A 16191-nucleotide genomic window follows, 5' to 3' on the forward strand; every position below is an offset into this window, starting at 1 on the left:
TGTTAAAAAAAAAAAAAAAACAATGTATAACCTCATTTAAATGTTGGAGATTCAACAGATATGGTTTAAAGTTGACAAATCAGTAATAAGAATTATGGTGATAACTGCAAGAATTGAATTCTTGTATCAGAGTAGTATTGATAAAATGAAAATTTGCCTTTTTTTCTTGGGCTTTCAAAGAATTAAATGAATCATAGATTCGATGAAACAAAGGTGATCTTTAGTTTTTTTACATTTTCTTGTGTAGTTATAGAACATTCATTAGAACTACATTGATAAATATCCAGAGTAGATAGTACATAAGTAGGTAGATGTTATTAAAAATTAATCTTCTGTATGGCAGGCAAATAATATATAATTTGTTCTTAACTCTACACCCCTTCCTTCCAATCTCTACTTCCTCTTTTTCAATCCTAAATGTTAGATGCTATAGAGAGTACAAAGAAGTACAAAACATAGTCCCTTGCTTCAAGGAGTCTGAGTGTCTGGTTAGGAAGATAAGACATAGTCCATGTCAAAAGATAACTAATGAAGGCGGTAAATAAATACAAAATAAGTGATACAGAATATAAGCATTGTCAAAGATTTTGTTTAGGAGTTGAACTGAGCCTTGTAGAATGAAAAGGATATTATCAGAGAAGAGAAGAGTGACCTTTATTGACTGGGGTAGGGAAAGGGGTGAGTAGTGTGTCATGTGACTGAATGTCTGGAGTCTAGAAAGTGAGAGTGGTGAACACAAGGTAAATAGTAGACCAACCTGGAGTTAGAGGTTATCTTGTTTGGGAGATAGAAGAGAAAACAAAATATTGAGTAGGTAAATGCCAGATTTTGGTGAACTTTGAACTTTGAATTTGGACTTTTCATTCAATGGACAATCTGACAGCTTTCAAAACTGGAAATTAATCAGTATAAAGTGGTGATTTAATAGGTGAGTCTAATTGAGCTATCTAGAATGGGTTGAAGGGAGGAAAGCAGGAGCAGGCTGAGTGAGGGAGTAATTGTAGTATAGTCCCAATACAACATGGTAACAGTGGTGAAAATGGTTGCTGAAAGAAAGGAATAGATGAAAATTATAACTGTCAAGAACGAGGAATATAGTATATGAGGCATGGCATGGACCTTACATATTATCTAGTACAAAACCCTTAGTTAAAGATGAATAGGTCAACATACAAAAGTTAAATGAATTATACTACTAAATTATACTACTTTGTAGAAAAGCCCTGTACTAGAACTCATGTCCATCTTTTAATTTATCCAACAGATAATTATTAAGACCTATTATATGCCACTAATAAAGATGTACTTGTAAGGTATGCTTATTTTTATTTTTTTATTTTCCATTCTTGTTGGCTTTAGTTTGGGGTTTTGTTTGTTTGTTTGTTTGACTATGTAGGACAAGAAGTGGCACATACAGCCCACAGGCCAACTACCTGTTTTTTATAAGTAAAGTTTTATTGGAACATAGCCACATTCATTCGTTTATGTATAGTCTATGGCTCCTTTTGCACTGCAGTGCAAAGTTGAAAAGTTGCCATAGGATGATATAATCTGGAGGCCTAAAATGTTTACCGTCTGACTCTTAAAGAAAAGGTTTTCTGATTCCTGATGTACAAATTATCATGCTTCCCAAAGTCTTACACTCAGTCGTTATTACCTTCGATATCCCTTCTACACCATTTCCCACCCCATTCCTTGTTTTTAAGTTTATTGTTCATGCGTGTGTGTGTGTGTGTGTTTTAAAATAAGCAGGTATATGTATGTTTTCTTATTTTGCCTTTTTCTAACACAAAAGGTAGCATACTGTTGTTCTTTTATTTGCTTTTTCATTTAACAATACATTCTAGATATCAGTTCATAGAGATCTCATTCTTTATTATAGCTGATAGTACTACAGTAGGTATGTGTACTACAATTTATTCAGTCTTCTATGCGTGGGCATCTAGGTAGTTTCCACTATTTTACAATTTCAAATAATGCTGCACCTTGTACATATGTATTTTTATGTGCATATTGAAGGTGTGTCTTCAGGGTAAGTACCTAGAAGTGAGAATGTTGGGTTAAAGGATAAATTTGTGGTGTGCGTGTGTGTGTGCGTGTGTGATATTGCCAAATTCCAGCCATAATATTGTATCATTTTGTATTCCTACTAGCAGTGTATGAACATACAAATTTTTCCACAAGGGCTACTAACTTAATTGTTCCAACTAATTAAAATATTCTTCCCATCTGCCATCACCATCATTTGAAAAAAGAAAAGCCATTTTAATAAGAGAGAAAGGACATAATCAAAATAAAGGATAAGAACAACTATTTAAATTTCAATGGAATAAGTATAAATTTTATTCTTTTTCTATTTTTGCTAAAGACAAATGCATCTTTGCCTTCAGAGGAATCTTTTCGAAATTTATATCCAATCATATCTCCCCTTTTACTTGAAATCCTTTGAGACTTTCCACAACTCCTCAGATCTAAACATGGCTTTATCCTGGCCTATAGGTGCATTTAAGATCCCAGCTCTCCATCTTCGTCCACTTTGGTTTTGTTTTAATCCTTTCAGTATACCAGGTTCTCTCCGATAGGACCCTTGCATATGCTACTTCCCTTGTTACCTCAAAGAAATAGACATGTGAGAAAAACCAAGTACTTAATCTTGGCTCTACTATAACTTGTTATATGACCCTATGCTAGTTACTTAGCCTCTTAGTTCTTCAGTTTCCTCAGCCTAATGTGAAATAGTTGTTACAGAAGAATTCTAGGCTCTTTCAGTTTAAAATTGTGAATTTACGGAAGCCATTTTGATAGGAAGGTAATGGAACTCAGCACATTCACCCTATATAACTTGGCTGTAAGTATACAGTATATATTTGTTCCTCATTCTCAATATTTACTCTAAGTTTATTTTAAAAAAGTATTTGATTGAGTTTATATGAGTAAAGCAAGTTTTGAGTTTAGAAATTGATTATTAAATTCATGAATCTCTATTTCTGGGGTCCTATCTCTTGGATTTTGTTTTTGCCATTGCATAAAGTGATTAAAGAGGTAATTTTGTACCCTTTTAAGGAGTTATTGGAGTGAATGTTTTTGAGAGAAGGAGGAAAGGCAAAGGCTTGGTAAAGAAGTTCGCCTGGAGTTAATTTCTTTTATTATCTTGGTCTATTACCCTATTTAAATGATATTCTTTGTATTTTTATAAAATTGACAGTCAGAAATGGGTAGCAGACATCAGGTAGAAAAGATGAAGAAAGATATAATAGAAATTTGAGAATTGGTGGTTTTAGGATTATGTTTATGTTGATCTCTAGAAAATTTTACTAATTAAATAATGTTGTGATCATCAAATACTTGGGTTGATTTAAATATGTTCTATGTCAAGTTTGTCCATTAGTCCTTTTTAATTTGGAATTTATTTATTAGAAGTCTTGTTATAAATGGGTAATTTGGTTTCCAGGTTAGCTGAAAAGAACCTTTTAAAAACAGTTTACTTTAGAGTTATCTTAAGATTCATCTACTAGTAAGCACTGTTTATATAATTTTCTATTAAAAATTCATTCACAACTAAGAGCACAAGGTCACATGTCACATTTTCCTTCATTTATGTCATCGGGTTGGATTGGTGTGTACGCACTAAAGTAGTTTGGGTGTTAGGGAGTGGGCAATAGTAACTTAATATATTGACAAAAGACCAGGTACCTGGTTTATCAGGGATCCAGAACTGCAGGACCAAAAAGCTACTACGTCAGTCTCTGGCTAGCTGCATACCATTCATAAATGTTGGGGAGATGAAGTTTGCAAATGTTCAATTTTTCCACTTTGTTTCTCAACTCGGTGTCTTATTTCTTTAAATATAATGTCTATAATTAAGATTTATATCTCAAATTTACTTTTAGTATTTTGAATGTACAATATAAAGTCGAAACTCCCTTGATAAAATAGTATGTTCAGTATCTTTAAATTTTTTGTGGATATATTATGTACAATGCATTTCATATATTCTTTTGGTAAACTAGTTACTTGGTTGCTATTGTCTCAGAAAAGATAATTTCTAAGTTTAGAACCAATCATTAGGATGCTAGAAAGCTGTTTTCCACACCTCAAAAATTTTCTCATCTTATTTTGTTTCTTTGAAGGGAGTTCATGTGTAATGTAGAAAGGAAGATTAGTTACACCATCTACTCTTTTATAAAGATATTGAAAACTGGGCACAGTTTTTTGGGAGAGAGGGCTTGGTACTGTTACTTTCAGATAACAGAAAGCAAAATTCTGAGTTATGTTAATACAGGTTTTCTGGGTAAAGGGGAAAGAGAACACCCTAGGAATAAATAATTTACCCTATAAAAAGTGCTACACTAACAAAGGTAAATAACTTTAGTACTCCTTCTGTTCGTGTAGGTAAGATTTACTCAGGATTTGAAGTTCTAAATGAGAAAACTAATAATTTTATCTGTTCTGTATTTCCTTGTGAAGAATCTTACAAAACTGTTGATTCATCTTTGTATTGACAAGAAGGCAACAAAAATTTTGCCAGTGAGTGCAGTAATAACTATCTGATGCCTATTTTGGTTGTATTTTAAAGTAATATCCATACTTTGAGATCTTGCTCAGAGATGTTTAAACAGAGGAAAATTCTGAGATCTGTTAACACCCCAAACCTTATCTTCCAAGTTTATGTTTAGAATGCTAAATGTATTTGTTTTCCAAAGGGTGATATCAAATAAAATTACTACAGGGTCAATTCAGGAAAACATATTTACAGCATTTATAATCCTCTTGTGATATAAGACCATGCCTAATTTCTTCACTAGTTTTTGTTTGTTTGTTTTAAGAATTTATTTTGCTTTAGGTTTATATAAAGGAAACCTTGACTCTCTAAAGAAATCCCCCATTTATTTTATTGAAAATGGTTTACTTCTCTAGCAAATGACTATGATTCCTCTGAAATCTTTGCAGCCCAAACCCAAAGAACAGCAAAAGTAAAATTTAAATCTTAAGAGTATTTGTCCAAAGTCGTATTCAGGACTTGAAAGATTAAGATGTAAAAATAAGATAGGTTGAAGGTGAATTTAATTATATGTCTTTTTTCTCAAATAAAATTTTTTTAGTTAACTCTGTAGAACTGCTTGAATTTGAAAAAAAAAGATGTTGGAAAAGTAAAAAGTGTCAGTGTAGTTGGTCCATCATATCTAAATTATAGCTCAAAGCAATACCTTTTATATTTATAAATATCCATAAATTATTTTGACATACAGTAACATTTTGCCTTCTTGAAATACTATTTCAGCTATTCATTATTTGGCTTTAAATGGTCAAAAGATGAAAAGAAAGTAATATATATATTGATCACTTTCTAAGTACCAAGTATTATATTTTTATATTTACTATCTCACTATCCATGGTGTTTCTCTAACTTAAATACCTAAAATGCTTAAAATACAAGTTATTTATTGTGACATAAATATACCTTTAAAATGTACCTTTAGTGATATTTTACTTTTTTAAACACTTAGCGAAATAACATATTGTTAGTTTCCTCCTTCTCAATTTTTGTGGTATATATAATTGTGAAATTGAGTGCCATTATGGCTAGAGTGGATCAAAATTGTAATTTTAAAGCATGCTCTACTATATAGTTAGATAGCATCTGCTTTTTATGAACTGCACACAAAGAAACAACCCTTAATTTTTGTAAGTTTAACTGTTCACGATCCTCAGTTGAGGTTCCTATGTTGTTATTCTACAGAAGACCACATTTTTAAGTATTTAAAAAATACTCCCAAAACACTTATTGTTTCAAATTACTCTCCATTTTCATTTGTTATTATAGTTTAAGAAACATGATTGCTAGTTTTAATTCAAGTTGAAATAGAAATTAGATATATTTTGAATAAAAATATTAAGTGAAACTTAATATTTGTAAATCATTTAGTATAAAATTACTAAGAACTTCAAAGACAGTACAGATGGTCACCACATGACTTGAATAATAGTCTAAAGTGACTTTGAAAAACTCCTTTAGGGATTTTTTTTAATGAACATGAAGGTAGTACAAATCAAAACAGCTGAGAAAAATAAAATGGAGTGTATGCAAGAATAGAATACATTTGAATGTTTAACACATTGAATACAACTTTTTTTAATACTAAAAACTTTAAAATGTCCACATGCTTATTTTCTTTCAGAGGTGGAAAAATAGTTGTCCAGGAAAACTTTTCACAGTTGAAGGAACTTGGAGGTTCTGTCCCAGTGAAGTCCCAGTGGTTCTTATTTCAGACAGCTTATATTGTAGATTCATTGTCAAATATCTTAGTTTTTAAGGTTTGTAGGTTATGTTGAATAAAGTTCTCTGTGCCTTGAACTTCAGAGAATCTGGAATCATTTCTCCTAGCAGACCAGTTTTTCATTTTTATTGAATTCTGAATTGTGTCTGACGTGAAGTAGTAAACTATTGGGTCAAAGCAGCAGTTTGAAACAGCAATGCAGAGAGTGATTGGGTACATGGTCCTTACTGCTGCCACTGCTGAGCAATTAACAAATGTCTGTGTTCTCATAAGAGAATATAAAATAAGGTTGATATTGTAAGGCACAAAACAGAAACAGAATATGACCAGATGTACAAAAATCATTTTTAAAACTTTAGTTTTGTTTATTTTGCTTCTACTTAATGTAACAGGTTTATTTAAGGTTCTTAGCACCATACTAGAACAAGTTACATTTAAAATTAGAGGAATAAAAAATCCCACTATTTCGATAAAAATTACAATCCTTGAGAGATATGTTTTCCATGTGTCTTCTGGAAAATTTTCAAAGCAGGCTTTTGAGCTGTTATTATCCTGAGAGTGAGTAGACTTGAAAAAGACTGCTGGTGCACTTCCTCCCATCACAGTTAACCACACAGCAATGCAAACGATTTTTGCATTTCGTTTAGTTCTTAGAGTCTTCGACTTAAATGGGTAGACAATTGCCAGAAACCGATCTACACTGATGGAGGTTAAGAATAGAATGCTTCCGTACATGTTGGTATAAAACAGCATCACTGAAATTTTACAAAGTAAATCTCCAAATGGCCAATTCCGTGTTACAAAGTAAAAAATCCTGAAGGGTAACGTGAACACGAAAAGCAAGTCTGACATTGCCAAATTTATCATGTATGTTGTAGTTTCATTTCGCACTTTGAGAGTGCAGATGAAAATGTATATGGCAACACAGTTGGCTATTAATCCAAGTACAAACACCATACTAAACATGCACCCATACAAAGTGTACTTAAAGGAGTCATCATAGGGGCAGTGGGAGTTGTTACTGCTTACCATTATAAAGGCTCGTCCAGCAGCAGCCTCCTTTGGTATTCAGACTGTGACCGCTTTAAAACCTCCAATGTATTTGCAAGTTCTTTGGATCTTTGGGTAGTTTTATAAATATTTCCTTTATCTCCAGAATCTTCAAAAGAAACATCAAATTTGTTGTTGTAAAGTTTCCACTTGGTTCCTCAACAGGAAAATAGTCTCATTTTCTAGTCTTCAGAAAATTCGTGAATCCAAGGCTTAGTGAACCAACGAGCAACCTTTAAAAACACAGTCAGTGAAGCCAATCCATTGGATTATAAATTTTAAAGAAACGCCGTGTTCTGAGACGGAATAAATCTACTTGTCTAGTTAACTTGTATTGCGGTAGTCAAGATGATATTCCAAAATTAAAGCTTCTTTATGCTCCAAAATGTTTAAGCTAAAGTTAGCAATTTTATTTTGCTTTTCAGTGTAGAGTTTCGGAGATTTAAGCATTCCCAATTTGGTCTCATTTAGTTCTTGCTCCTTTTAAATGAAGTTTTCCTTTTTGGAGTTCAGGCAGTAGATTCCAGATGGTGAAAAGCAGAAGAATCCTTTAAATGTTCCGAAATAAATTCCTTAGCGTGTTAGCTCTTGCCGAAAGAGGCCTTTTCCTCCGTTTCAAGCTGTGTTGTGCTGTGGACTTTCTCTGAAGTGAAAAAATAAAGGCTTGCTAGATTTGTAATATGACATCACAGGAAGAAGAGGCTGGGCTTGGACAAAGAAAGGTTTCAGCCCAGTTTGTTTGCAGTTCTTTAATCTGATAATGTGTCTGCTGAGAATATACCTAGGAGGCTTGCAAATGGCCTCTGTTTAACCGAGACTTCTGGCCAGTAACTCTTTTTTTATGCGGAAAAGCCTTCTGGGATGACGGCCACTTCTCAGAGAGTTTTCTTTCTTTTTATTCTTTCATTCTTTTGGTAGTAATAATTGAAGGAGAAAAAAAAGTCACTGTTAAGCCTGTTTCTTGATTGCTTTTGTATTTGGGATATGACTTTATTTTTAGAAATAAATGTATATAAGTATTTTTGAATTGAAATTGCTAGTGATATCCTAATATAGCATTTTAAAAATGTTTAATGACTGAAAGAGAGAAATTTAATCTTCAGGTATAAAACGAATTTGAGAGATCAATGATAGTTTTGCCACTCCTGGCTTATGTTTTCCATAATTGTGCCTCAAGATTTAATTTGATTGGTATGATTGTGAGTGGCTTCAATCCTGGATCTCTTTAGTTTTTGATAAACAATTTTCTAACATTTTTCGTTCTTTTCTGTAAGTTGAGTTAATATTTTAGAGCACTTTCAATTTTTAAATTACCACTTTCAAAAATAAATAAATACCAGAATTGTTTATGTTTGGTATTAATCTTACTTACAGAATTAAATTACATCTTTTCAAAAGAATTTTGTTTTCATTCCCTCCAACCTCCCCTCACCACTCTTAATATGACATTAACTATATATTGGAATATGGTTCAAATTCTTTATTTAAAAACTCCTATGAGTGGTTTCTATATATATTTATATTTAAAGTATACTCATTTTTTAAAGCCAAAAGAATTGTAAGAAGAGAGAGTATGTGGGATGGGAGTAGCTGAATGTAGATGTTATTTCCTAAAGGACTGAAGATATCAAAACCTCTGGAAGCACATGGTTTTCTCATTTTAAATTACCATTTTTCAGAAAAGGCTAGATCCAGTTGTGTTTTAACTGTTGTTATTTTCTAGTTTGGTTCAATTTGAGCTGAAACTCTTTTGGTATCAATTAAAGAATTTAGGGAATTTAAGAGCAAGGTATTTTTATAATTACTTAGCTACTTTAAATATAATGTGCTGCAGTAACATTTTATGCTGATTTCATACCTTTTGAATTTGAACTACCCTTTCATGCTCAGCAACTTTTGTTTATGAATCACCCCTATTTTTATTGTTTTGACTAGGAAATTTATCAAGTGAAACAAAAAATATGAGTATTACTTATAATCAATAAACTTTAAAGGGTTGAATTTCTTCTTATCGCATTGGTGTAGAAAAACAGGTAGTATACTCATATTAGAAGATAAGAGAAAGCTGAATAAAGAGTAATAAAAAAAGGAGTAGTTAATAAATTTGTATTCTTATTAGAGAAATTTTTTTGTTATAGTTTCTTAGTAATCTGCTTTCAAATTGACAGTCTCTTTACTCATCATTAAATAATGAAATATTAGCAGTTATGTCTCTTGACCTTGTTTACCTCTACTTTCATTTTGAATATGGCATTTTCTCAAATTAAAATGTGTTAATTCTACGTTAAAATATTCTTTCACATATTAATGTTATTCACTTGACTTTTTTTCACTTAACTGTTCACTTGTAGTTTTTTCATGTTTGAGTTATTGGTGCTTAAAAATGGATAGATCACTATTTGTTGAATTAAGCTTTTTGTTATTATTGGTATATTAGTATATATTTGTATTTCTAACTCTTACGCAAAGCTTGACCCTTAGTAGATACCCACATGTTTACTGATGAATGAATCATATCAATAAACTTGAATTTTGTTAAAAATTGTTTCTACTGAGGAAGAGTAATAGCAGAGAGGCTGTCTGTTTCAACAGGGAAGATCATTGAATGCTTGATTTTTCAAAATATTTATTTTGATTTCTAATTAAGGAATCAAAGTAAAATTAGATACCTTGAACATTTTTTAGGTTAAGATTTGAAAAATATAGAGTAGCTACTTACAAAGAGAGTTAAGTAAATCCAAGGAATCGAGTACATTTAATAGGTGCTTTTGTATTTGGTAGACTCAGACCAGCTTATTTTAATGCAAGATTTTTACACTTCTGAAAGTTAAGCCTGTGAATCAACTTGTTTCTTGTATCGAATTTTTTAAGGGGTAAAATAACATGTAAAGCCAATTTGAAATTTAGTGAATCGCATTATGCAATTCATTTTTAAAGTTTAATTACATCAAAGAAACCAAGTAAACAGTCAGCCTGTAAAGTAGATGTTTTATTAATTACTACAATAATGGTTTAAATCATTTAGTTATATAACTAATCTTTATCAGTTCAAGAGAGAATAGTATGCTGTTAGTTAAGCATTAGAAATTTTAGGATTTTGAGTAACTTCTGAGTTCTTGACTAAATTTCTGCTACAACTGTGGCCTTGAGGAAGCAAGAAATCTGACTTTTCTATGCTTGATTCAAAAGGTCATAATAACGTTTGTTGAATGAATGAATAAACAAACCTTTATTGAACAACTGCTATAAACAAATGTGTAAACTGGGCTCTTCAGCCATTCTTCCTTTTTCTTCTTTTTTTCATACTAGCTACTTCTAGCCTTCATAGTATATGAGTTTTATTTTGACCCTACTTTAATCTTACTGCCACCTTTTTGGGCTAACGCTTTTCACTCTTATCTGTATAGTTGTGTGCAATGTCTTCTTATTTTTAGTCCTACCCTCTTCCAGTTTTCTCCTGCCAAACTGTCACAGATCAACTCATGAATGAATCCACTATTTATTTATTTATACGTACCCTTCTTGCTTTCAAAAAGAATTTAAAGCAGATTATAATTTTAAAATGGTCAAAACTTATGGAACTAAACGTTTAATATTTTAGCATTTTATTATATGTAGATAATACCTAAATTTTAAAAGTAAAAAAGTCTCTAGAATAGTCAACAATTTTAAATGTGAGAAAAATGAAACTATTCTAAACATTAGTCATAGTCACTATTCTAAAAATTACTCATTTTGAACACACAAAAAAAGTTTCCAAAAAGCAAAAAAAAACTTAAAACACAGATTCATAACACATTAGTAAAAGAATAAAAGCCAGTGCTAGTAGGGAGAGAGAAGGGTGGGAAAGGCAGTATGTGTAATGATTTTACAAAAATCTAGGCTAAAGGAAGCTGCCTCATTTGATGCAAGACAAAAAAGGAAAACATAATAGATTATGTAGTTTTAATTTTATGAAAGAAAACATTCCAGAGTGTCAAAGGAAACACCTTTCTTTCCTTCATCTCGGAAGTACATTGTGAATCTTTACACATGAACCGCAAATTGTTGTCTACTGGCAGAACATAGGCCATTTCTTATTGGCTCTCAATTCAAGAGAAGCACCCAATGTCAAATTGTGGTTCTGGGAAATCATATTGTTTGTTGGAAGATTGATATAGTCTAATTGTATGTGGTAATTTGGTCTAATGTTGGAGCAAGTTTGATAGTCTAGGGCAAAGGATCTCTACCTGTGGACTTTGAACTCTCTGAAGATCCCTGTTGTATACATTCCCATGAGGACTGGGTCTGTGGCTTTGATGAGATTGTCAAATAAGATATGACTAAAAACCAGAAAGAAACCACAGATCTGAAGAAATGAAGGATTAGAAAATCCCACAGGCTTTTCCTTAGAAATATCAGGAAATCGCTGGAATATTTAGAAAGTTTTTCTCTATGGATAACCTATAAAGAATCTAGTCTATTAGTTGCTAGCTTAGATTCTTTATGAATAAAGTAAAAGAATTGTGTATGTAGGCAATAAAATATAAATCTTTTTTTACTTAAAATAGGGAAGTATAAAAGTGCTGTGTAAAGAGCACAGGCATATCAGAGACGCCTTACATATAGTCACGTGACCTTTCTAAGATTCTGGCTCCTTGGCTGTAAAATGAGGGAGTTGGACTGCTCAGTTCCCTTCCTGCTTCTGTATCTGATTCTGATTCTTTGACGACTCTGAATGCTTAAGCTCTGGGTTGGGTTTTTTTCACTCTTAGGTATAGCAAATTAAGGAGTCACTTTTCATTCTTTATCTTTAAAGATTTTTAATTTTAAACCAGGTTGTACAAGAAATATTCTTTGCATAAGCCAAGAGTCTCATAAGAAAAATTCTGTTAATATTTTGTGGTACTGTAAAGAGTAAACATATAAAAAAGAATTTTCTTAATATTTAGGTGCCATGTTCTTTTTTTTTTTTTAATGCCTACAGCACCGGGTCTTCCTAGGTGGTCTCCTATCCAAGTACTAACCAGGCCCGACCCCCATGTTCTTTTACTGTAAAATTTATCAAAGAAGAATTGATCAAAACTTTGAAATATTCTGTGATAAAAAGTTTTGATGGCTATATTTAGAGTTGTACCTAAAATAACATTGAGAATATGAGATATGTGAAAAAATTGGATGAGAGGGTATATGAAACTTAAACTGAAATAAATTTGTTCAAATCCATAATGTAAGCATGGAATAGTGAAATTTTAAAACGTAAGAAAAATATTTGAAACTTATTTACCTTGAATGCAGCAAATGTTTGCCATGATGAGATGGGACTCTTCAAGCTTCTTTTCCATCACAAATTTACACTTATGATAAAAGCCAAAGTTTTCATATTTTGGATTCTTCTGAAACCTGTTATGATAATTTTCTATTTAGGTCTAGAATCGAACTTTTGTAGTTTGATAAATGAACATTTGTAATTTATGTTCATAGAATACATTTATTTTACCTTAACAGGAAAATTAAATTCTAGGCAAATTTAGTTTTGCTATAAGAAATGTATACCTGTTCCTCAATTTACACGGAATATCCGTTCCACAGAGTTTTTTTCACAGGGAAGAAAACCGCAAAAAATAGTTCACTATAACAGAAAAAAAAATACTAAGAAATTGTCCAATATAAGTCACAAAAATATTTATTTCACATATTTTCACAAAAAATCCTAATGAAAATTCAGGAAAAAAAAAATTTTATTCTCTATTAGTGTCTGTACTGCAGTCTAAAGCAATCAACCCTCTCGATGTAATTGGCACAAAGTCTCTATCTCCATCGCCCAAAATATTTGGAAGTACTGCTTCGGTTTCATTCTTTATGTTTATGTTTTTGGATGATCTTTTTCCAACCCCATCTTTTGCTAAATTTTCATAAATTCTTCAATATTCACAGCAACATTTTCGAAAATCTGTTCAAAATTTTAAGGCTCGTTGGATGTTTGGATCAATATCTAGAATTGCAGTTTTCAGTTTTGTGGTTAATGAAGAGCTTTGTAAATATTCTCTTCAGTGAATGAAACTGGTTCAGGGTCATGCCATATTTATCAGCAGAATGGATATCAGATATTAAGTGAATTACTTATCAGTTAATTCACATAAACCAGTAATTCCATAATATCATCTACATTCAAATTGTCAGAGCCTTCTTGAAACTTATTTAATAAATTAATAATGCCAATTAATTCCTCTTCAGTTGGTGGAACCATATTTCGTGGTATAATCACTTCTGGCCATATTCCTTTTCAGTAAGTATATAAAGATGACAGCTTTATATCACTCAAAGCTAAAGCAACATTCTTGATACAACTCAAAATTGTATATTTATTCCAGGCTTCTGAAACGATAAGTGATTTATTATCTTCAGGTTTATTAAAAATATCATTAAAATTCCATTTAATATTAATCTTAAAGGTGGTAATAATGCCCTAATCTAAAGGTTAGATCAAGGAAGTTGTATTTGGTAGCAAATATGCAACTTTTATATCTGGATGTTCTAAACTGTGGATCACCAGGTTCGTTACCTAAAAGTAAAAGTATTTTAAAAGGAAGATATTTTCCCTTCATATAATTTCTAGCTGCTAGAGCAAAACATTTGTAAAACCGATTCTGAAAAACATCAGTAGTCACCCATGCTTTTTTATTTGCCATCTAATGAACAAGTAGACCATTAATAATTGTTTGTTAGTATTAATTCTTTGTATGTTGCTGAGTTAAGGTATTGTTTTTTAGAAAGAGTAATCACCAATAATGGAAATGAAAAAGAAGGAACTGCATAAAATGACACTATATAAATGGAAACCGCCTATAAAAAGTCACGTAAATGGGAATATTTACCACATATACAAAAACTCACATAAAAAAATACATAAATCAAGGGGTGGCTGTATTGATATCATTCGAAAGTGATTTACCTTTCTATCATTACTGCAAACACTTAACACTTGTTGTTACTGTTTACTGGAGCATGAGTCATCTACCCAGGTTCAAAAGGTTGAACTAGCTTGTAGGGTTGGGGAGAGTAGAAGAAAGATTTAAGGATAATGAGTGATTTATAGCAAAGTAAAAGTGAATGGGAATGATGGTCGAAGCAGGTTCAAGCAAAGGGGGTAAAGGGGGTAAAGGAATGTTGTGGAATAAGACTTAAAATGAGTAAACGTATTTGTCACTGCCATCTCTTGAGTTCTCTCTTTTTCCTTTTTACCTTTCTCTGCCTGCTCCTGCTATCTTCATCTCTGCCTCTTAAAATTCTATCACATTTTTTATGGAGATCTCTCACTATCATCAGTTCCTTTTCTGTACTTCCTCAGTACTTTGTCTTCCTTTTAAGACATATTTTTGTAATTCAATTAAGATTAAAAAAAACAAACAAACAAAAAAATGCAATACAGAGTATGACAATAGATGTTTGTACAGAGGGGCGATGAGTGTCAACCAAGTCAGTTAAAGGGCCTTCAATGGAGATGATGTTTAAAGAAGGCTAGTCTTTAAAGTTGAAGAAAGGTTTCCAATTTCAAGTCTTGAAGGCCAGAGCCATGCCTGGTAATAATGTCTTAATATAATACTTTTGAATATAGTTGTCTTTCTCAACCAAAAACTTGGAAAATGATTTGAGTGACTATTTCTTCTAGTCTCTCAAGGATGCTACATTACTAGTTTCACTCTAAATTTCTAGAAGAGAAGTTAATTCATCAGGCATAATGTATTCTTTGGTTTATAAAGGCTTAATTTTGTCATAAAATCCAGTTGAGGATGGTAGGTGGGTAGTGGTTTTCAAAAATCTTTCACCTCCTTTAAAAGCAGCAAGGAGTAGTGAAACAATTTGACTAGGTGTTAAGTGACCTAGGTTCTAATCCCAGCTGTGCTACTAAAAATTAATGTGACCTTGACCAAATAATTTAACTTCTCTATTGTATATTCGTAGAAGTAGAATTTTAGAATTTGTAGAAGTAGCCTTATATTTCTATCTAATTTAATCTTCACGCTAATTTCGAATGACAGAAAGAGCATATATTATTGTCTCCATTTTACAGATCAAGAAACTGAAATTCAGAGAAGTTGTGGCTTGCCTAAGATTACAAAGTGATTAAATGAAGGAGAATGATGAAGCCAGGACTAGAAACCAGGTCCTCACTCTTATGTACCCTGCCCAATTCCTTGTACATGTTTTTCAAGTTAAAGAATACAATTCAATGAATGCACGGAGACCTAGAACTAGAATTCTAGTTTCTTGACATCTAGTCAAGTTTTCTCACTATAACAGGTATTTCCAACCTTTTTTTTCCTTTATGGCTTAGGTGACTGTTAAGCAAACAAGAATTTTGTTTTTATACATGTAAGCTAAATAGACATTTTTTGAAACATTAAATTCTAAAATTATGATATAAATTTAATCTCTTAGAAGTTTCCATTTTTTCTTTAGATTAAAATCATACTGCAACCTTGCTTTGTTTCTAGTTTCATCTTCGTCGATTAAATAAAAATGGTTAGAATTGGAAAAAGGTACTGTGCCAGGTTTCATATAGGGGAAGGAAACTTCTGCTTCTTCCAAATAACTAGAACAGGGTTTTCTGTGAATAGTAAATTTAACATTTTCCAGCAGTGTTTATCCTCAGAAATCCAGGTACTATTTAGTTTATTTCAGTAATCACTTTTTGACTTTCTTTTACCCATTACTGAGGGGTAGAGATAGGGAGAGATTGCTCTCTCAGGATGCTCCTAGAGAGCTAAATGCTTGTCACTAGGAAGCTACTGTTAGATATACATGAGTTCTTTTGTTCCTAGTAATGAAATTTTATGCATGTTAAAAGTTAAGCATATTTGCTCCCAAATTTGTGTTTGCT

General features: G+C 31.8%; 2 protein-coding genes across 2 annotated transcripts in view; one reads left to right on the plus strand and one right to left on the minus strand.

Annotated features, from left to right (window-relative positions):
• RB1 (RB transcriptional corepressor 1) overlaps positions 1 to 16191 on the plus strand; it is a 127285-nt gene that overhangs the window by 73810 nt on the left and 37284 nt on the right. The gene's annotated exons all lie outside the window — the stretch shown is intronic.
• On the minus strand, positions 5995 to 8154 carry LPAR6 (lysophosphatidic acid receptor 6). The gene has a single exon (XM_039839352.1). The coding sequence runs from the start codon at positions 7308 to 7310 to the stop codon at positions 6276 to 6278; it is 1035 nt and encodes a 344-aa protein (XP_039695286.1). The 5' UTR covers positions 7311 to 8154; the 3' UTR covers positions 5995 to 6275.

The sequence above is a fragment of the Pteropus medius genome, unplaced genomic scaffold (genome assembly GCF_902729225.1).
Source record: "Pteropus medius unplaced genomic scaffold, Ma_sr-lr_union100, whole genome shotgun sequence".
Classification (NCBI taxonomy): domain Eukaryota; kingdom Metazoa; phylum Chordata; class Mammalia; order Chiroptera; family Pteropodidae; genus Pteropus; species Pteropus medius.

Bases quoted from the DNA above. Each gene is read 5' to 3' on its own strand.
- LPAR6 (XM_039839352.1), bottom strand. From the start codon at position 7,310: ATGGTAAGCAGTAACAACTCCCACTGCCCCTATGATGACTCCTTTAAG.